Source organism: Mirounga leonina, unplaced genomic scaffold (genome assembly GCF_011800145.1).
Source record: "Mirounga leonina isolate KUSES-001 unplaced genomic scaffold, KU_Mleo_1.0 Mir_53, whole genome shotgun sequence".
Classification (NCBI taxonomy): domain Eukaryota; kingdom Metazoa; phylum Chordata; class Mammalia; order Carnivora; family Phocidae; genus Mirounga; species Mirounga leonina.
Window position 1 is genome coordinate 82,096,037 of NW_023270807.1, and position 22,867 is coordinate 82,118,903.

At 34.7% G+C, this 22,867-nt stretch overlaps 1 protein-coding gene across 1 annotated transcript in view; it reads left to right on the plus strand.

The window, feature by feature from the left end:
- LAMA2 (laminin subunit alpha 2) overlaps positions 1 to 22,867 on the plus strand; it is a 617,443-nt gene that overhangs the window by 256,227 nt on the left and 338,349 nt on the right. Inside the window, exons 7-10 of the mRNA XM_034990595.1 lie at positions 689 to 806; positions 6,686 to 6,864; positions 12,004 to 12,103; positions 18,648 to 18,808. Of these exons, the coding sequence (XP_034846486.1) occupies positions 689 to 806; positions 6,686 to 6,864; positions 12,004 to 12,103; positions 18,648 to 18,808 (558 nt within the window). The remainder of the gene's footprint in view (positions 1 to 688; positions 807 to 6,685; positions 6,865 to 12,003; positions 12,104 to 18,647; positions 18,809 to 22,867) is intronic.

Here is a 22,867-nt window from a genome sequence, read left to right on the forward strand (position 1 = left end):
TCCTCTAAAACCGTAATACAAATGGTTATTTCTCTCAAAGCTGGTTTTCTGACTAATGCATCATATTGTGACTTCCTAGGGAAGGTTCAAATGCCCTGGCCTATCCTTCTGGGCAAGTCCGTGGTGCAGCTCTCTGCAGGGTGTGGGTGTTGTCTCTCACGTGTTCCCCAGGCTGTGAGAGCCCACAAGGCAGCCTTGCAGGCCCGGTTCCACACGATGAATTGGACTGTACTCAGAGCACACACAGACAGGAGATTCAGTCCTGGGACATTAGATTTCTATTAGACCTATGGCCTTCGGTGCCTAGGAATCTATTCTCCTCTTCCCACACCTTAAATGTTAACGGTACTTTGCCTTAAAGTGGACACCTCCAAACCAGAAAACCTATAGAACTCAGGAATCAGAGTAAGGAGTTCAGTCTTCAAGATCGATCTCCGTTGGGCCTGTGCTCTCTTTCAGACTTGAGCCCAGTGATTCTAGAACCTGTCTGGACCTCCTTAGGCTGGTGTTGATCAAATATGTCCACTCCCATGGCTGGTAGCTCTTCCTTTCCAGACTGACAGGAATTTCACATTTTGGCATGTGGGCTCAAAGTTCTCTCTTCTCTTCCTTCTACCTTCTGGGGAAAGCCCTTCATTTGTGGTTCCAAAAATACTAAAATTATGCTTTCCCCCCAATCTTTGCCTAGAAATCCCGCTGTGAGTGTGAGCATAATACATGTGGTGATAGCTGTGATCAGTGCTGTCCAGGATTCCATCAGAAACCTTGGCGAGCTGGGACTTTCCTGACTAAAACAGAATGTGAAGGTATGTTCCTTAGAATTCAACGACATATGTGGTTCTTCCTTTTCTGGGATACAGGAAATGTAAACATGTGATTTTAGGTAAGTGCATGTTTCCAGTTTATATATTTTATCCAAGGCAATAGCTGGTAGGCTCTTTTACCCTGCTGTTTTACTCAGTTTTGTTTGTTTTGTTTCGTTCTTTAATTTGACAAATATTACGAAACACCTAGACTTTACCACTGTGTGGGCATTACGAAAAATAGATAAAAGCATAGGACAAGCATACTTTTTATAAAAGTACACATACTGTCATCAGAGTAAATCTCAAGCTATAAGCATTATATAAGCGCGCACGCACGCACACACACAGAGTTGACCTTGAATAAAGTGGAGGTTAGGGATGCCAACCCCCCACCCACAGTTAGAAATTTGTATATAACTTCTGATTCTCCAGAAACTTAATTACTAATAGTCTACTGTTGCCTTACCAATAACATAGTCAATTAACATGTATTTTATATATGTATAATATAATGTATAATACATTGTATTCTTACAATAATATCTAACTTTTTCTTATTTTTTTGGTATTCCTAGGCTACATGGATCATTTGTGAGTTTTTTAAATTGTCAAGAATCTCCAAAAAAATTTCTAGTATATTTATTTTAAAAAGTCTGTGTATAAGTAGATCCATGCAGTTCAAAACCCATGTTGTTTAAGGGTTAACTATGTACACACACACACACAAACACATTCCGCTAGAAATGCAAATGAACACTCAGCAAAACCTACACTATATAGAGACTAATTTTCTAATATGTTTATATATTTGTAAAATGCTTCTGAAACCAGTATAGCTCCAGATTCTTCTGCCTTCTCCCTTTGTAGCTCCTCCCCTAGTAGACAGCTTTTTGTATATCAATCATCTACTAAATGGAGAAAAAAACAGAGAGGAGAGATTATACCTTTCCAGTTAGAGCTATATCATTACCTAAGAAACAAAACAAAAACACTCTGATTCATTAGTTATACTTAGTAAAGGGTGGTGTTTGGGCACAGTAGCTGGGAAGAATATGAGAGTAAAAGGTAACAGAGAAGGCAAAAAAAATCAAATTTGTAGAAAAATAATATTTTAATGGTAATAAATATTTTAAATGTATGGTTTCTCATTAATAACAGTATAAGAAACTAATACTAGAAATGGCACCAGTGATATTCATTAGCATAAACTATGCTGTAACAATTATGGGACAGTGACAACCAAGAAAAAAGCCAGTAATTAAAAATAGTAAAAAATCGGCTGTGCAAATATGTGTCAACAAACACTCATTAATACTTGAATGTTATCATTTTTGAAGACAACCCCATATGTCCAGTTTTTTCAGACGGGAAATATTCAAGAAGTGTAGCAGATGACTTTGTAGCCTAAAATTGTCAACTGGCCCAACATGGTGACAGGGATGCTAGAGAAACCTGTGTTCTGGAGATCTGCTCAGGCCAAAACAAGACCTAAAAACAAAGACTTGTGCTGAGCTATAAATCCAAACTAGCCACGAAGCCCAATTCAGTTAAATTCAAATATTAATATTTTAGCGAGTCCTAGCTACATTTTTTCAGTTCCACGGGTATATATGGCCCCCAAAACAGGCTTGGTAGACATTTTAAGCTAATACCAACTTTGTATATTTATTTAAAAAAATTTTATCATGTATCATGTGTCAGACATGGTAAGTTCTTAAAACTATTGAATCATAGCAAACTTTAGTCATCCCCCAACCATAAAATATTTTCTTTCGAGTTTAAGATTCTGCATATATTATCAATGCCTTGAGTCCCTCCATTTTCTGTACTCACCTTTTTTTAGAAAAGATTTGCTTATTTATTTTATAGAGGGGGGAGGGGCAGAGGATGAGAATCCCAAGCAGACTCCGTGCTGAGCACTGAGCCTGATGCAGGGCTCTATCTCACGTCCCTGAAACCATGACCTGAACTGAAACCAAGAGTTGGCGCTTAACCAACTGAACCACGCAGGTGCCTTTTTTCTGCCTTTTGATTTGTGTCTGCCTGATTGTGAAGATGTTTTGTTAGAAATCACCCATTGTTACTGAGTTATATCTGCAGAAATAGGCCACCACCACATACTGTGGTAAAAGGGGCATCTGGAGTCCCAGCTTTTGTTTCCTTCACCTATCCCCTACCCCATTCCTGACCATCCCTCAGCTTCTCCCAGTGAGAGCAGACATTCATTCCTAAGAGTGAATTTAAGGGAAATGCCACTCATGTTCTCAAATATCTTTAAATTTAATTATATTTCTCTTCCTCTGGTGGAATATCAGCAATCCCAAATGGGAGCAGCTTTTGAGGGCCGGGATTCTTACTGTTGCCCCTGACTTTCTCACACAGTTCTAGTTTTATAAAGTGGATCTGCAAAATCCTGTACCACTCTCCATTTGTGTATATATATTTACACAAGGAAACAAAAAGTATAGCTCAAATTTGTGAGCAACTGGGATGGACAAAGCAACACAGAAGCACATTGCCACTTGTTACTATATACATTTTTTAAATAGTAGAATTCTGAAACAATTATCTTTCCTTATGGGACAGATGGGAGGCTGTATTTCCAAACTGAAAAAAAAAATGTTTTTCTATTTTATCCACAAATTAAAGATAGGAATCCAAACCTTATATAAATATCATGCTTTTATGTATGCATTCCTAAAAGCTTATATGAAAATTTTCTTTTCCAAGTTGAATTGTGTTCCAATCACCTTAAGATGTAGAAAAACCCTTCTGTAACATGACAGATCCTTCTATAAAATGAATAATTACCTACTAATTCATTTGAGTTTAATTTGGATTTTCATCAATCTGGCTTACTTAAGGCAGAGTATATCTCTAAAAAGCAAAGAGTATTTCTTCCCTTGCTAAGCCTGTACTAAAGACATTTCTATCACGTGTCTTGGACATTCTGTGAGATAGCAAACTGCTGATGGCAGAGTGAAAAATTGCTCTTTGTGAGTGGGTACGATCCGTGTTCTCTGAGGCTATAAATGGGGAATTTTGCAGGCACAGGGCCTTGAAAACAGCCACGGAAACTGTAGGCAGAGGGCCCTGGGCATGGAATGTGAAAAGCAGGGCTCCCCCAGCCTCAGTGTTTTACCTACTTCGCTCATGGTTATAAATACTAAATCTAAATAATGTGAGAATCACTTTGCATTCCTCTATATTTCCCTCTACTTAAACTGGAAGCAGGAATCTTGCCTGTTTTCTTGCAATGTATTTTTATAACAGGATTTTTAAGAATTCTTGTGTATTGTCCTAAAGATAAAAAACTGCTTCTAATGCCTAGTGATTTATATTTATGACTACAGCTTCCCTAGAATAAAGTTTGAAAACTTTCCATCAGTATAGCAAGAATCTTATATTCTAAACCAAAGTCAACAGACTGGGGAAGCTATTTGCTACAAACATGACAAGGAGATAATATTCTTACTATATTAAGACATGTTCTATAACAATAAGAAAGAATTCAATAAACCGGTTAAAAATGAGCAAAGATTAAAACAGGCATTTCTCAGGAAAAGACAAGACTCAAAACGATCTAAAGAGGTTATCACACTTATTCATAATTAAAGAAGTACCAATTAAAACAATGAAAATACTCTTTTCAACTTATCAAAGCTTATCATTCATTCACTCAACGAGTACCCGAATGCTTACTATGTCCAGGAACTAATTAAGAGGGTTGATAATACACAGTGGTGGTGAGGCTACGGTTAAAGTTCTATCATATCTTTTGGAAGGAAAGTAATCTGACATAGCATTTTTGGAGGGAAATTTTTCAAATTAATTGAAGTTAAAATTTGACTAGAAATTATATTTGCAGGAATTTTGCCTATAGATGTCGTCGTATAGCTGTACAGAGCACATTAGGACTCTGTCAGGAGCACATAATCACTCCTATGACTGCTTCTAACGTTTATGCAGCGGAGTGTTTCCCGGGTGCCAGCCATTCCACTGGGTGTTTTGCATTCTCACGACATCCGTAAGAGGGAAGCATAAAAATGACACCAAGTGGGGCGCCTGGGTGGCTCAGTCAGTTAAGTGTCTGCCTTCAGGTCAGGTCATGATCCCAGAGTCCTGGGATGGAGCCCCGTGTAGGGCTCTCTGCTCACTGGGAAGCCTGCTTCTCCTTCTCCCTTTGCCTGCCGCTCCCCTGCTTGTGCTCTCTCTCTCTCTGACAAATAAATAAATAAATCTTAAAAAAAAAAAATGACACCAAGGTTTAAATTTTCTTCAGAGTCACTCATATGACAAATGGGAAGCAGTATGACATTAGAACCCCCAATCCTCTCCCACCTCCTTGTTCTCCTAGTATGTACTCAGTGTTACTTATGAAAGAGAAATCTGGAAACAATATAATTACCCATTAATAGGGATCTGTTAAACACCCCATTCAAGAAGTACCCTGCGTAGCCTTAGGGGAAATGTATGCTAATAGAGAAAGAGTATGCTATTTACTGTTAGTAAAAATTTGGAAATAGTTCAGAACAGTTTATAAATGTTTCCCTCTGTGGGGGGCGGGGGAGACTAAGCTGTGTGCCCCACACATGAACCCGTATACACATATGTACCCACCCCCCCACACACATATATGTGGAAATCCATGTAAGAACATCTAAGAAACTCAGCATCTGTGGAAGGAGATTCTGCATAATATATCTTTTTCCCTAGTTCCCATCCTAAAATAAATTTTACCCATTTTTTTTAAAGCCTTACCTGGTTCTTTCTGGGGGAATAATTTTTTCATATCCCTGAGCTCCTTTAGTATGACATGAAACAGAAAAGGAGGAGGAAGAAGGGAAGGGGATTGGAAGACAAGGAGGATCAAGGGGGAAGAAGTCGGGGGGGGGGGGGAAACTGATTAAGAACTTATATACAAGGCATTATGCTAATGATTCTGCAGGCATTTTCTCACGTAAAGCTTTTAAATATTCCTATCTGGTAATTACTATTGACCTCTCCATGTTTACAGAAACTGAGCCTAAGTGAAATTAAGAAGTTCCCTACGTACATGACTACTAAGTACTGGAGCACCAAGACTGATGCAAAACAGTGTGATCTCAGCCACTAAGCAAACCAGCTCTCATATTGTCCTGATTCCTTGGCACTTATCATACAGTTCATCTCTCTTATCAGATAGAACTTGAAGGGATTTGCCAGGTGTTAGCCCTGTAGACTCAGGAGCCTCACTTTAGAGTGAGGTTGACAAGACTGATTTGGTTACCTTCTATAATTACTTCACTTCTCTTTATCTCCGTGCCTGATAGATGAAAAGAGTCCCTAGCTCGTAAAGCTATTTTGAGAATTAAAATCAGCGGCAATAAATATAAAACAGAACATAGCATATAAAAAAACCCCAAGTTTTAGTTATTATCAGGAGCGCAAAAAAGGAATTATGTCCTAAGTGTCCTTTTTTACCCATAGGTTCTAACACTGAAATTCACATGTAATAATTATCCATTGCAGATTACCTGGATATTAATCATTCAGTGCCATAGTTCAATAATTTATTGTTTGTCATAATAGGAAATTATGGGTTGAACCATGAGAAATTTCAGTTTTGTAAGATAAAATCAGTCAAATATTGGCAGTTTCATATGATTCAGTTTAATTTATAGGTTTTAATTATTTCAAGTTCCATTAAAAAGTATGAATTTATTAATATATTCAATAAATCCAAATACTTTCTAGATAATTTTGTACTGATTTTATATATATATGCTAATGCAATATAATTTCTCATAGAGTACAAAAATCTATTATATAACAGAAAATGATTTTCAATATCTGAAATCTGAAATTAATGTTTATGAATTTATTTTCCCCTAATGCAGCATGCAATTGTCATGGGAAAGCTGAAGAATGCTACTATGATGAAAATGTTGCCAGAAGAAATCTGAGTTTAAATATCCATGGAAAGTACATTGGAGGGGGTGTGTGCATTAACTGCACCCAAAACACAGCTGGTATAAACTGTGAGACATGCATTGATGGTTTCTTCAGACCCAAAGGGGTAAAGTATGCTTTCTCCTTCACAAAGTGTTATTTTTGGCTTTTTCATACAGAGATGTATTATATGGAAAAATAATTTTGAAAGCTTCTCTGAACAATTTGACTGCAAATTCTAAGAGGTGACTGGAAGTGTTTCAAAATAGAAACTGGATAAATCTTTGAGGATGTGGTATAAAACACTTCCATCTCTCTAGAAAGTTCCATCGTGCCCCATTCCTGTCAATCCTCACCCCTTGGCAAACTGATTTTTAGAACATAAATTAGTTTTGCCTCTTAGTGAATTTCATAAAAATGAAATCATAAAATGAATGCAATTTTGTTCTCCTTCTTTCACTCAATATAACATTTAAAGAGTTATCCATGGTGTGTGCATCCATAGTTCTTTTTTTTTTTTAATTACTGAGTATTATTCCTTTGCATGAATGTACTGCAATTTTTAATCCATTCTGTTGGTGGATATTTATGTCATTTTCAGGTTTTGGTTAGCTCTTAGAAAACACTGCTTATATTAAATAAAACATGACCACAGAAGGACTTATATATTATGTTAAGTGTTTTTGTGGTCAAGTTTTATTTACCTTGTTTGCATAAGTATCTAGGGATAGAATACTTGTTTTATAGGATATTTATAATGTCTTTATATGACTTTATAAGAAACTGCCAACATTTTGCCAAATTAGTAACAATATTTTACATGTTCACCAAAAATGTGTGAGTTCCAATTCTTCCATATCATTTCTAATATTTGGTATTGACTGTCTTTTTGAATTAGCTATTCTAGTGGGTGCAGTGGGTGTGGCGAGTGGATATTTGTCAGTCACTAAGTCATTTCTATCAATGCTTGGTGCTACTGCAGATCTTCTATTATAAATTTACAGCTGATCCCATTTTGGATTTAATTTTCATAGTAAGTGCTTATTGTCTATTCTTATATCTTATGAAGTTTCCCTTCAAGCCAAGGTATTTTTTTTAATTCTAGAAACATTATAATTTTAGCTTTTAGATCTATGACCCATCTCAAACAAATCTTTGAGTGTGGTATAAAATAATTTTAAGATCTACATGGTTAGCCTGTTGTTCCAGAACTTTTTTTTTTTTTTTAAGTACTTCTTTTTTTCCTTTAAATTGCTTTGAGGCAGGGCGCCTGAGTGACTCAGTTGGTTAAGCCTCTGTCTTTGGTTCAGGCCGTGATCTCAGGGTCCTGGGATGGAGCCCACATCCAGCTCCCCACAGAGCAGGGAGATTTATTCTCCCTCTCCTTCTGCCTGTCACTCCCTCTGTTTGTGCTCTCTCTCTCTCTCAAATAAATAAATAAAATCTTCAAAAAATAAATAAATAAATTGCTTTGAGGAATTTGTGGCAAATCATGTGGTTTGATCATGTGGGTCAATTTCTGGAGCCCTAGTTCTGTCCCATGGATTTTTTTGTCCATCCTTGCATTAATAGCATTGTATCTTGATTTATTTTACCTTTAATAAGTCTAGAATTCAGAAACCTAAGTGCACTAACTTTATTCTTCCTTTTGAAGATTGTTTTGGACATAATGATTTCTTTATATTCCTGTACAAATTTTAGAATGAAGTTGTCAATGACAGAAATATTAGTTGAGACTGTTGTATAGAATCTAAATACAGATATGGAGAGAACGAACGCTAATATTGGGTCTTGTAATCCATGAATATAGCATGTCTCTCCAATTATTTATATGTCCTTTAAATATTCACAGCAGTGTTTTCAGTACAGAGATCTTGCATGTCTTTTGTTAATTCTTAGTATATTTATGTATTATTATAAAAAATAATTTTAAGATTGTTTAATATTATTATCAAGATTTTCAAATATTGATGTTATATCCTATACCTGAGTTCCTTTATTCGTTCTAGTAGTTTTAAACTAGATTATGTAGAGGCTTGCTTTACACTGTGTTAGGGTAGATTAACAGAGAGCTACTATGGACTCTGAAAAACAAACTGAGGGTTCTAGAGGGGAGAGGGTGGGGGAATGGGTTAGCCTGGTGATGGGTATTAAGGAGGGCACGTTCTGCATGGAGCACTGGGTGTTATATGCAAACAATGAATCATGGAACACTACATCAAAAACTAATGTTGTAATGTATGGTGATTAACATAACAACAACAACAACAACAATAATAATAATAATAATAATAATAATAATAATAAAAGCTCAAGGTGGTTGTCTAATCTTGCTAACTTGGTTGACAACTCCAATCTCTGTTTACTCTATGGTATGCAGACCTGAAAACTTTACTCACATCATTGAGCTTTCCTGCTATTACTTTCCACTGGATTCCTTGGAGTCTCCTGAATGGATGTATGATTAAGGGATCAGTTAAGCATTCGAAGAGTGTTGATATGCAGATTTTGGTGCTCCCCATCTCTGAACGTAGATCTCAGCTACTATATTTTTTTCTTTCAAACCTCAGATTCTTCCAAACCTCAAACTCTTCCAAGTTCTGCCTGCTTTTGATTAATTTCCCAGGCCCTTAAATATTTTACTTTCATATTTTGTCCAGAATTAATAATTGCTATCTGAGAGTAGATTGGACCATACAAGACACAGCCATTATAAAACCTGGAAGCTTCATGTTTTTATTACAAGTCAATTAAGTGAATCAGAGCCTAGATTATGGTGTTTTAATACTTATAAAAATACTTATGCTACACTATTTGTTAAAAATTCAAATCTCTCAAGTGCCTAATATTTGGGTAGAAGCCTAATTCATTTTTTTTTAAGATTTATTTATTTGAGAGAGAGAGGGAAGTGCATGAGCAGAGGGAGGGGCAGAGAGAGTGGGAGGGAAGCAGACTCCCACTGAGCATGGAGCCAACACAGGACCCTGAGATCATGACCTGAGCTGAAATCAAGAGTTGAACGCTCAACTGACCCAGCCACCCAAGGGCCCCAGAAGTCCATTTCATTTTTATAAAGATATAAAAAGAAAATTTTTTTTGCATTGCAGTTGTCAACTAAATAACACCTCTACAACATTTTAAAAATTATTGTCCTAAAATCTGATTTAAGATTTATTTACTAAATCCATATATTTAATAGTTAAATCAAATATATATAATGCAATGTTTATTTTGAGAACTAATTAGTAATCTGAATTATTTTAATAAAATTAAAAATGATGTGCAAAGTTGATATATTTATAGGATCTCATGTTAGAAAGATTCCTAGTCAGCAATCTGGCAGATTTCCCCAATTACCACAAAGAAGGATAATGAATTAGGAGACTTTGATTTACTCAAGCTCATCATTGGAATCATGAATCATATTTATTACAGCCAAGATCTCATTTAAAAGAATTTTTTTTGTCTTTTGTCCACAGAGGGTTTTTTTTTTTTTTTTCATTTTTTGTTTTCATGTCTTGGTGTTTTTTTTCTAGGTAGAGAGCCCTTCTCCCATACCTATTCTGAAACTGTTCCTCATACTTCAAGCTTCAGTCTAAATGTCACTTCTGTGAAACATTGTTGACTTCATTGTGTTGTATTATTACTCCCTCCTCTTTTGTGCCCTAATGCTCTGTTTGTATGTCTATTTTATCACTTAGCACATTTTATTTAATCAATACCTTTCAAGCCTGTTATTTAAGGCAGACACCAGGCCTTACCTATCTGTGCTTTTGCACAGTTCTTACTTCATAATGGGGAATGAATAAATGTGTCTTAAATGATGATTTTAAAACTGATCTGTGAATAGAGCTGATTGATATTCTATCAGACATGTAAATAACTCTAGTTATAACACTTTGATTTATATTAGTAAACAAGATTACATTTATAAATAAAGTATAGATATATACATATGTATGGCTATATTTTATGGGGGAAATACATATATTTATATGAATAGATTATATAGAGTAGAGAGAGAGAGAGACACACAGAGAGAGTATGTGCACAGTATTTAGGTATACCCTAGGCAAATTTATTTTTCTTCTTATCCTATTGCATCTGGAAAACAAGTATTGTAATTACAGCATATTATCATAGTCTAGGTTTGTTTAATTAAAAATTTTAACATTAAAATTAGTTGTATTGAATATTTAATATATCTGAGGAATCTTATCAGATCTTTTATATGTTCTTCCTTTTAATTTTAGTTCAATAATATCACTGTAGTTGCTACTGAGATCCTCAGATCACAAGGAAGTAGAGAAGTTACATGATGTCACATAGCTAGTCAGCAGGCACACTGAGATGTGAGCTCACATTTTCCTAATTGTGGAGACTACATTGTTTGCCCTTGGCTGATGCTGTCTTTCCAGGAAGCCAAATGTTTAATTTGCCTACTTAATATTATTTTTTTCAGCACCAAATATAAATTTCTATTTTTATTTTTTTTATTTTTTATTTTTTTAAGATTTTATTTATTTATCTGACAGAGAGAGACACAGCGAGAGAGGGAACACAAGCAGGGGGAGTGGGAAAGGGAGAAGCAGGCTTCCCGCGGAGCAGGGAGCCCGATGCGGGACTCGATCCGAGGACCCTGGGATCATGACCTGAGCCGAAAGCAGTCGCTTAACCAACTGAGCCACCCAGGCGCCCCGAAATTTCTATTTTTAATTAGCCACATCATGATCAACGTGAACAAACTTCCTAAAAAATAAATTTGGGGAAATTACTAATTTTGAACTATGTTGTAAGAAAAGAAAAACACAAAAAAACAATCAGAAGGATTTTATTAAGGAATATATATTAGAGACTATCAAGTAAATATTGTTATTTTATTTATTATAATGATACTATGATTGTAAAAGAAAGATGCATACTAAAATGTGTAAGGATTAAAATATTCTATCTGCAGTTTTCTTTAAACTTCAGCAAAGAATGAAAAATGATGGAACTCATATGGCAAAATCTTGATAATTGCTGAATATAGGTAGCAATAAATAGAAGTATATTGTACTATCTTCTTTGCATTTGTGTATCTATTTAGAAGAAAGGGATTTTGGAAATTGCAAATATATATTAAAGATAATTTCCTATATAATTTTCTCAATATAATTTATTACTATGTATTATTAAATTTATTTTGTCCTTAGAAGTTTGCCAAGTTGAAAAATATTGACGTTTTTATTACATTTGACTAAGAACCATTTAATATTCTTGTTAGGTATCTCCAAATTATCCAAGACCATGCCAGCCATGCCATTGTGATCCAGTTGGTTCCTTAAATGAAGTCTGTGTGAAGGATGAAAAACATGCTCGCCGAGGTGAGAGCGATAGCAGAGAGCTGTTGTTTTGATAAAAGGGCAACGAAAAGTCAGATATGATTATTTTTAGGGTAACATTTTGCAGTGAATTTCATTCATTTAATAATTTTATTCTCATATCTATCAATGTTCCTTCCAGGAAGCAGTTTTTTATTCATCTCAATAATTATTTTCCTGTAAATTAATTACAATTAATTAATTATAATGCTTTAAAAGCAAAAAGAGTTAAATAATTTATTTTGCATTATATGCATATATATGTATATTCATATATACATATTTACATATCTATGCACATCTATCTTCTGGTCAATCAGAAATCTGTGATGTATATAATCTTTTAATGTCTTGTTATTTATTGAATTGTTTTTTGTAGTTTCTGTGGTTTCAGGCCTGAAAAGACAGCATTCACTGAGGGATGTGTGTGCTGCATGGGAGGTGAGAACGGACATCACACACCGAGATGTAGTCAATAGTACAGAAAGCAAAACTGTACATAAAGGACTAACAATAGATAGTAGTCATGAGTTAATGAAGGGAAAGAGGCTGACAGAAATTTAAGCCAAATACTTTCTTTGAGGATTGAAATTTGTGATGAACTCCAAACATTGAAGAATCAAATGCCAAAATAACTCCTTGATATAAAATGTTGAAGAGTGACTTCCAGGAGAGTTGCTTGCCACAGTTAAGTAGAACATTAGGACGTATCTGAAACAGTTTCTTTATACTGCTAAGAGTGGATTCTTCTCTTAGGAAAGACGAAAATAAATCATGGCTACAATATAGGGTTTTTCCTCCCATTGCTCTCAAGTTAAAACACTGGTAATGTTTCTTTGGCACAGTGTAGCTTACCTGGTTTCTTTATAAAACTGTAAGATTATCAAGGTAAACCCTACAGTCTGAAATCTTAAAAAATTAAAACTCTGATTATTTTAAATCTCAAATGGTGAATTATTGAGGTCATTTTTCATTTTATGGCTCCTTATCTTTTTGTAGTAACAACTAAATCATGTTATTTTCAGTAATGTCATTTAACTTTTTTCTGTACTTTTTATTTTTGTACTTTTTAAAGTGTATTATTTTTGAAAAAGTGATAAAATATTGAAAAGTAGAAAAATAAGCATACAATGCAGTGGTAATTCATCATAAATACTCTTATTAACATGTTTGTGTTAACTTCACATAATGAGTTTTTCCCCAAACTGTTGAGAGTTTCTCTGAAATCTGGTTTTAGTACCTGAATAGTATATCATTACGTGGATACACCATAATTTATTTACCCACTCAACTTTTAATAGCTATTAAGATTGTTTCTAATTTTGTTTATTGTAACCAGTGCTTTAGTGAAGATATTTGTGTATAAATATTTTTCAATTATTATAAAAACCATACATAGTAAAAGTAAAATTTTAACAACTGGGAAGAGAATAAAATAAATAGCAATAGTATCCTCTTCAACTTATTCATCCCCCAATCTCATTTCCAAATTTTATCACACTGAGCCATTTCTTCTATTAAGTTCTGGAAAAACTTATCTTCCAGACAATATCTAAATAGTATTCTTAGTACTTTCATCACCATTAAATATTGCCTACTGACTCTCCATCTTAAAAGACAAATGTTTTCATTCACACTGCTTCCTTCCTTCTCTCCACTATTCAGACATTTTTCTTATGTATGGTATCTTTATCATGTTAAATAAAAAGTTCAAGTCATTATTTTATGAGCCATTAAATTTAGACTCCTCTTTTGAGGTTCCTACTATGTGTAAGTCCCTATACTCCCCACTGATCTTCCAACTCACTTGGCATATCTGTCAGTTGCATCTTTATCTTTTCAAAGTTCATCTAGATATAGGTATATAGATATACATACACACATAAATAGATATGTCATACATATCATCGAATATTATTCAACCATGGGAAAGAAGAAAATCCTGCCATTATGTGACAATGTGAACAGACCTTGAGGGCATTATGCTAAGTGAAATAAGTGAGACAGAGAAAGACAATAACTGTATGATATCACTTATGTGTGGAATCTAAAAAAGGTGAACATATTGAAAAAAAAAACAAAACAGAACAGAATGGAGGTTGCCAGGGACTGGGAGGTGGGGGGAATGGGGAGATGCCGGTCAAAGGACACAAACTTTCAGTTATAAGACTAACGAGATCCAGGAATTTAATATACATCATGGGGATTATAGTTAACAGTACTGTATTACATACTCAAAAGTTGCTAAGAGCATAGATCTTAACTGTTCTCACCACAAAATGAAATTATGTGAGGTGATGGAAGTGTTAACTAACACTACTGTAGTAATCATTTCACAAAATATAAGTCTATCAAGTCAAAACATTGTACATCTTAAACTTATACAATGACATGTCAATTATTTGTCAATAAAACTGGAAAAACTAAATGCAACAAAAAATAAAAATCAGTGATTCCCCCCAAACAAGATCATACAGTTATATTTGAGACCTAATTAATTCTTCTAATTTTAAAATTGAAATGCAATAATCAAAGTTTATAATATTATAATTATATATTATTCAATATAGACCTGGGTTACAAAATTAGACACATTCCCATTATACATTTTTATCTTCATGTTTAGCTTGATGATTTTTTAGGAGAGTCTAAGTTGTAGTCTAATGCTTTGGAGTTCTTAGTATGAGTAACCAGATAGTGGGAAATGGTATTTTATGGCATTAACTTGATTACCAGAAAACTGGTTACTTTTGGTATAAGGTGGATTTTCCCTCATAGATTTGTAAGAGCTCTTTAAATATTAAAAACAACAACCGTATGTTAAATTTGTTATAAATGTAAACAGATTTTGTGTCTCGCTATTATTAAGATTTTTTTTATATATGAAACTTTAAAATTTTTTATATAATCACCTATTACAACTTAGAAAACTTCTTTAGCTATAATAAGGTATTATGTCAAGATTATTATATTTTAATATTTTAATTGAATTTCTGATATGCCTTTAGAATTCTAAAACTCTCATCTATCCCAAGATCAGACAAATGTATTCATTTTCTTAATTTTTATTATTTCACTTTTTGATACTTAGTTCCTTAATCGGTATGGAATTTATTTGGTATATTTTATAAAGAGAGTTTCTAGCTGTATTTTGTTTTTTCAGTAGTCTCTTTTAAATTGATCTATATTTAATACAATTTTTTTCATTAAGCATATTAAGTATATTTATTTTATATTCTGTATCTCTTAGTAACATTCTCTGTTACCTATCTGAACCTAATGCTGGGGGTTGGTTTTTCTGCTAACTTATTCACTGGGGCCTTATTTTCTTGTGTGTTCCATGATTTGTGTGTGTGTGTATGTGTGTGCATGTTTGTGTAAATGTCCTAGTTTATCCTTTCAGGATCCTTGAGTTTATATAATCTCTGATACGATCTCCTAACTTGAGTAGTACCTAGAATTTGTCTTTTGTTCCATAAAGCCATGCTCAGAGCTCTAGTCTAGTTAATCAGAGTCAGTCAACTCCAGGAAAGATACTGGTTAAGGGCTAGCTTATTTCTTTAGAATCTCTTCTCTTTCTCTCTCTTTTTTTAATTTTGTAGTTTCTGATCTTCAAGGAGTTTCCTTATTTTAAACCAGCACAGCCATTCTGTCTGTCTGTCTGTCTGTCTCTAACTTTATTCTGTGTTGTCAAATGTTCTGACCAAGAGGGGGTCTTTGGACATCTAGTTTGCAATATTACAATGTTACAACATACACGATATTAAGCATTGGGTGTTATGTGCAAACCATGAATCATGGAACACTACATCAAAAACTAATGATGTAATGTATGGTGATTAACATAACATAATAAAAAAAAAAGACATGGTCATTGTATGGAATACATCTACACTTAGTCTCAGTGTCTGGAGATTTTAACATGAGAAGTAAATGTTAATTTTTTGGAATGCTTTTTCAACCTTTATTGAAATTATCAGATTTCTTTTTCATTTGACTTATGAATATGTTAAAAATGAATTTATTAATATGAAACAATATTTAAATTACCAGGATAAAATCTTCTTGGTCATCACGTAAGAGCCTTTTAATGTACTTTAGGATTCAGTTTGGTGTTTATTTTATTTAGGATTTGCTCCTCTGAATTCATATGTTAAATTGGTTTTGGCTATGACATCCACTAGCTGTGCTATCTTGGCAAACAAATTCATTTCTCTGTGCCTTAGTTTCCTCATCTGTAAAATGGAAAACATAATAGTGTTTACCTCATTTTGAGGTTTTGAGCATTAACTGAATTAACCCATGTGTCGTATGTAGTGCCAAGCATAATGCCTCGTGTAAAATAAGTGCTATTTAATTGTTCATTTTGGGTTATTTTGTTCATTTATGGGTTATCTTTGTTAGATTTTGATACCAAGTTTTTACTAGCTTCATAAACTAAATTACATAGTTCTCCACGTTTTAGATGCTCCATAAGAGTTTCAAACATTGAAAACACTGTAAAAACTAACTGCTACTAAAACATTTTTGTGGTGATCTTTGATCATTTGTCCTCTTTTGATATCTTTGATTATCTTTAAAGTTCTCTTTTGCCTTATTTTCTTTCTGTTTATTTTTCAAATCTTCTTTCCTGTGGTGTTCATTTGGTTTTTCTCTCTTTTTTTTTTAATAATTACATGAGCTAAATTTTAACTTATTTACATTTTTTAATGTATTTAAGCTTGAAAGTGGCTACCTTTTTTTTTCCATAAACACTGTTAAGTTCCTTTCTCACTGCTGTTATATTCTACTTAGAAAACTATTTAATCACAATTAAAGTCTTGATTTCTCTTTCACTCGAGTTAAAAGAGAAATATTTATTCATTTTTAGAGTGGTGGAAATTTGCAAAATATTCTATTATCATGTTTGATATTTCAAATTATTTCAATCGTAATTTATCATGACATTTGTTACAAATATAGAAGTAGTAATTTATGTTAAAACAAGACTTGGATCATTTCTGCTTTGAGAAATTGAACATTTTTGTAGATTAATGATGAGCTGCAATAGGTAGGTATATACAATATAATGTGTAATTCAACAATAGTAGATGATTCACGTTTTTCTATGTCTTTTTTTCCCTAATTCGTCAACAAATATTTGAAGTGAGTAGGTTACTGTCATTCTCAGCCACTGATTTTTGGCCAGTTTCTTTTTAAGCCCCCAAATCTTTTGTTGTCTATATATTTTTGTACTTAAAATTAGTGCTTCTATGGAGTATAAATATAATAAGTCATGCTTTTTATTGTATTGTCATCAATATAAAATGAGGGCTTGTCCTAATGAATCTATTTTTTTTAAGATTATATTTATTTATTTGAGAGAGAGAGCACTAGCGGGGGATTAGTGGGGAGAGGGGCAGAGGGAGAAGGAGAAGCAGATGCCCCGCTGAGCAGGGAGCCTGCAGTGGGGCTCAATCCCAGGACCCTGGGATCATGATCCCAGTTGAAGGCAATTAACCAACTGAGCCACCCGGGAGCCCCCTAATGAATCTATTTTCATTGGATTCTTCTTCGGCCATTACTAATATTACAACTCTATATGCTCTCTTAATGTAGATTTACATTCTTTTTTTTAAAAATATTTCTTATTTTGCCTATCTCTTCTGAACATTACACGTACATAGTTTTAATGGGAGCAGTAAGATAGTGAACTCATTTACATATGATTAGCATGTGGGTTGGACAGTCATTCTGCTGTGTGCTCTCCCTCTGTAATATTCCTTTGCTTCTTTCTCCCCTCCTTTCCTTTTTTGAGTGGGCTATATTTTACTGATTTGCTCTCATACTTTTCCAGATTTTGAAAGTCAGTAACTTGTATTTATTCATCTGCATTTTCCATTTTTCTAAACAAGGAGAATTAAAATTGTCTTTTGCATTTCTCTATTTAAAAAGAAAAAGTAAATTTAAATTGCTTTCATTTTCCTCTATGTCTTGTCCTCAAAATATCTATCCCCACGAACTCTCAGTCTTTTTGTTGTTGTTGTACTCAGTGATGTCATACTTTGATGATTGTTGTTTAATTTGGGGTTTAAGCAGTATATTTTTACTTGCCAGGCACTTTTTCCATCTCATGATAGTCTGAGTTATGAAGCAACAGGTATCACAGGTCACTGCTTATTCTTTGAATGTCAGTCAGTTATGGAGATGAGTCCTTGATCATTGTGGCAGTTCTTCTGTAGTCTTAGATTTGGTAGATGCTTCGAGACTTTTATCTTTCTTTTGTTCATTCTTAGTATTTTTATTTTTCTTATTTAATTCAAATCTATTTTATTTTTTATTATTATGTTAATCATATTTTAAAGATATGTAAGAGATGCTGTGTTACCGACTCGTAGCCAGCTTCTAATTAAACCTTATACCCTTTGGTTTTAACTCTTTTTTATCAATATTCGTGAATTCGTTTTTGTGTCAAAATAGAATTTCAAATGTTCTTATCCCTAAAGCCTTGGGAACTGAAGTGTGTGTGTGTTTTTCACTTGTCGATGTGGGGCTCGTCTTCCCTTAGGTCTGGCACCTGGGTCCTGTCATTGCAGACCTGGCTTCAGAGGCGTGAGCTGTGACCGCTGTGCCCGGGGCTACGCTGGCTACCCTCACTGCAAGCCGTGCAACTGCAGTGGTGCAGGGAGCACAAATGAGGACCCTTGTTTTGGACCCTGCAACTGCAAGGTGTGTTGTGTATGCCGCTAAAGCTGGCTGTCAGGACAGAAGGTCCTTTTCCTTGGCTTCTCTGTTCTGTTCTGTCTGTTGACAGTAAGCCAGTTGGAACAATTTCTCCTGTAAATATCCACCATCTATTCTCCCTGTGGTCCTCCTCTATGTGCCTCTACAACCAGGTTGGCGGCTGCCATACATCCACCACTTGTCTAAAAACCTACCAACTCAAGAAGGACCGGTCACCCTAAGAAGAGGTGTTACTTTTTTTTTTTTTTTTTTTTTAACATTTATTTATTTGTTTGAGAGAGAGAGAGAATGAGAGAGAGCATGAGACGGGGGAGGGTCAGAGGGAGAAGCAGACTCCCTGCCGAGCAGGGAGCCCGATGCGGGACTCGATCCAGGGACTCCAGGATCATGACCTGAGCCGAAGGCAGTCGCTCAACCACCTGAGCCACCCAGGCGCCTGAGGTGTCACTTTATAGCAAAAACACCTTTCCCCCATTACCCAGCTAGCCTGTGAATGGAAAAACAGCATTACAAAGAGCAACCATGTAAAACGATTATACGCTCAAACCTACCGTAACTTTGTATCTAACTCTGAAAGTAATTCTGCCGAGGGTTACATTCTGGCGTTTTAAATAATCTCCTGAAGTTTAGACCCAGATTGTCTGAAAATGCTACCTTCTGATTCTTCTGTTTTATTACCGAAAATGTAAGAAGCCCCAGGGGAATTGATTAAAGCCTCAATTTTCCCTCCTAAGAGTACTTTCAGAAATACGACCTTCTCTGTTGCACATACTCAGCTAATAGCTCATCATGTTGACGCGGAGGGATGCGTTACAACCTTCGCTTGCACACACAGAGGAAACAGAGGCATGTCCAAGTCTAAAACGATAGAACTGATTTCCTTTAACTGTACCAATCAGTTCCAAAACGTTGGGATTGAGCAGTGTTATTATCGACATTAGTCGAGAGGATGAACAATCATTGAAAAAGTTAGAATGCCGTACTGCTATAAAAGTGAATGTTACTTATTTTTTTTTCTTTGTTCTCAATCATGGGTGGAACCTTATTAAGAACCTCTATTAAATCATTAATCTTATCCAAGAAGCTGTAAATTATATGCTTCCATTTGTTATGTGTGTATGTGCATACAAGCATTACGATATAACACAAGAAGTAAATATTAGTATTAATGTGATGTGTATATTTATTGGGACAAGAATGTCTGACATAAGAAGCTAAATATTATAATAGTTACATAATAGGCTTATGTTATATCATGGGTCATTTAGGTGATTTTTTTGACTACTGAAACTATACAACTTTTGTCTGTGTAAACTGGCAGAAAGTCCATAATCTATAGTAAAAGTTTTCATGTACTGGAACATAGTAAATTTCCTAGATATAGTACATTTTATTCCAATATTCTTTGAAATGACAAACTGCCACAGCGCAGACCAAGACTCTGTCGCCGTCTGTGGGTGGTTGCTTGTTTAAGGACCCTAACCTCTGCTCTTCATCCTGTGTGTCTTTTTGGACAATCCTACAGGCTTAGTTCATCTTCTCTAATATTTACCAAAATGTAGCTTTTGTGGATTTTATTTCTTTTACAAAACTCCCCGGAAATCTCTAACTTTTATCACTTGTTCAAATAAAGGACAGGCAAAGCTGAACTTAAAATGAAGAGAAATCTCCCGAGTCTCTAGAATACAGGAAATCAAACTGGAAAAAAGAAAAGGAATGTTTTTATATACCTACTGTTCATACACTGGAGATGTCTGGTATTTGCAAGGAAAGAGTAACAAGTGAGTGAGGGATGCAGGCCTCATTTTTTCCTTTCTTTGGTAAATATAGAGAGAAAGGCTAGAACAAGAGAGCTAGAGCCACTAGCAGGACTCTGAGTGAAAGCTCCTTGAGCCACTGCCTGCCCCCTGCCAGATCTCTGCCTGCCTCTGTCTTGTACCAAGCGATTACCATCCTAGTTAAGAAACATGCCTCTTACAAAGACACTTGAAGCTCTACACAGACAATTAAAACACAAAGCAGCAATTAAGAAATCATAAAAGAGGGGCGCCTGGGTGGCTCAGTTGTTAAGCATCTGCCTTCGGCTCAGGTCATGATCCCAGGGTCCTGGGATCGAGCCCGCATTGGGCTCTCTGCTCGGCAGGAAGCCTGCTTCTCCCTCTCCCCCTCCCTCTGCTTGTGTTCCCTCTCTCGCTGTGTTTCTCTCTGTCAAATAAATAAAATCTTAAAAAAAAAAAAGAAATCATAAAAGAATAAGTAGCGTCATTAAAAGAGTTGCCCTTCAACTGTGTGATATTTTAAATAGATGACTATAACCTCTTAGACAAAACTAAATGTTTTTTTTTTTTTAGGATAAAAACTTGCAGAAAACAGATTTCAATAGACATAAACATAATTTTAAAAATCACTAATTATATGCATACAGCAAGTGAATTATAATATGCATGCATGTAATGTACTTAATTAAGTACCTATAGTCTCTTGTTTAAAAGAATAATAAATACCCAGTGTTCCAACAAAATATGCATACAATTTAAATACTGAACAGATATTTATTAATGTAGAGAGAAATGTAGTGGGTCGTTCTGTTTTACAAAAACATGATTAGACATAGGTGTGTCCACTAGTTATTTGAAACAATATGGATCAATCTAAATGGTATTTAACAAGCAATACTTCATTGAGCAGCTAAGATACCGGAGACTTAAATTCAAATAAAATGATATCAATATAAATGCTCATTTCCAAAATGCATATTATCCAGAAAACATGTACACATTTATTTGGTTGCACTATACCATGTAATTTTTTTTTTATGATTTTCAGTAGGAAGAAATATTGTCTTTACTGAAGTATGTAGACACTTTAAGAAAGCACTTGGTTATGAAGTCTTGGGTTTCAGTATATTTCTATTGTAAATTTTAAATGGTTAACATTCTGGTAAGATATCGTACTGAGAAAAATGGGCACCATTTCTGCCACTTCAAGTACAAATATGCTGGATGAAACAAAGTAAATAAATTTGTAATCATGTTGATTCAGGAAAGAGAGGGAAATTTCTAGATGTCAGACCCAAGAGGGAAATTTAAGTTAATAAGCATAAGCCTAAGCAAAGCTGAACAACAAAGGTCATAGGGTGGGGGATGGGAGGCTGGTCTTAATCCAAAAATGTGGGTTAAAGTTGGGAGTTTCAATGGCCTCTCTAGGACTTGACATTAGGGTTTGGGCTCATGGAGGGAATTTAAAACTAAGTTCACTTAGTTTTCACTTAGACTCTAGAATTGTCCCCTGACAGTGAAACAGGCACTAGAAAATTCCACCTGCAAGCTGGCGGGGGCAACGGTATCTTTATTTCTCCTTTGGGGCTCTAGGTGGAGAAAAATTAGTGTGCAGTGAGGAAGCAAACACCCAAACCTGTGCACCACATGGGAACGGGGTCAGTTTTATTCTCCCTTTATGTTAGAATTCTTCAACAAGTCAGGCAAGTGGCATTCCCACTTACTTGCCTCACCTGATGATAAGCTCACCATAAAGCAGTACACTGCACAAAAGGAAAATAACTACAAAATGAAATCAGAAGCCACAAAAGTCAGAATGTTTGTACACTAAGGCCTAGAAGAATAAGATAGTCTGAAATAATTTGTATAAACATAAAAGTATATATTTTTATCATATGAATCAGAAAAATATGTGAAAAATGTATAATCATAAAATATGATTTGAAGATAGAAGAATAAAAAATAGGAAAAACCGTACAAAATAGGGCCCTATATTAAAATAAACAAGCAGCTTTGGAAAAGCAGTCAATATCATTTACCTCTAGAAATAAAAATTATATAGAGTTGAAATTTAAAATTTAGTTGAAATTTAAAATTCAGTGAATGGGCTGAGAAAAATATTAGAAGCTGCTTAAGAGAGAATTAGAAATGCAGGCCTGAGGAAATTACCTATAAATTGACACAGGGAGGTAAAGAAATGAAAAATATGAGATGCTAAGTGGTGCGGCTCATAGAAGGATAAAATTCAACATAAGTAGCAGGAGTC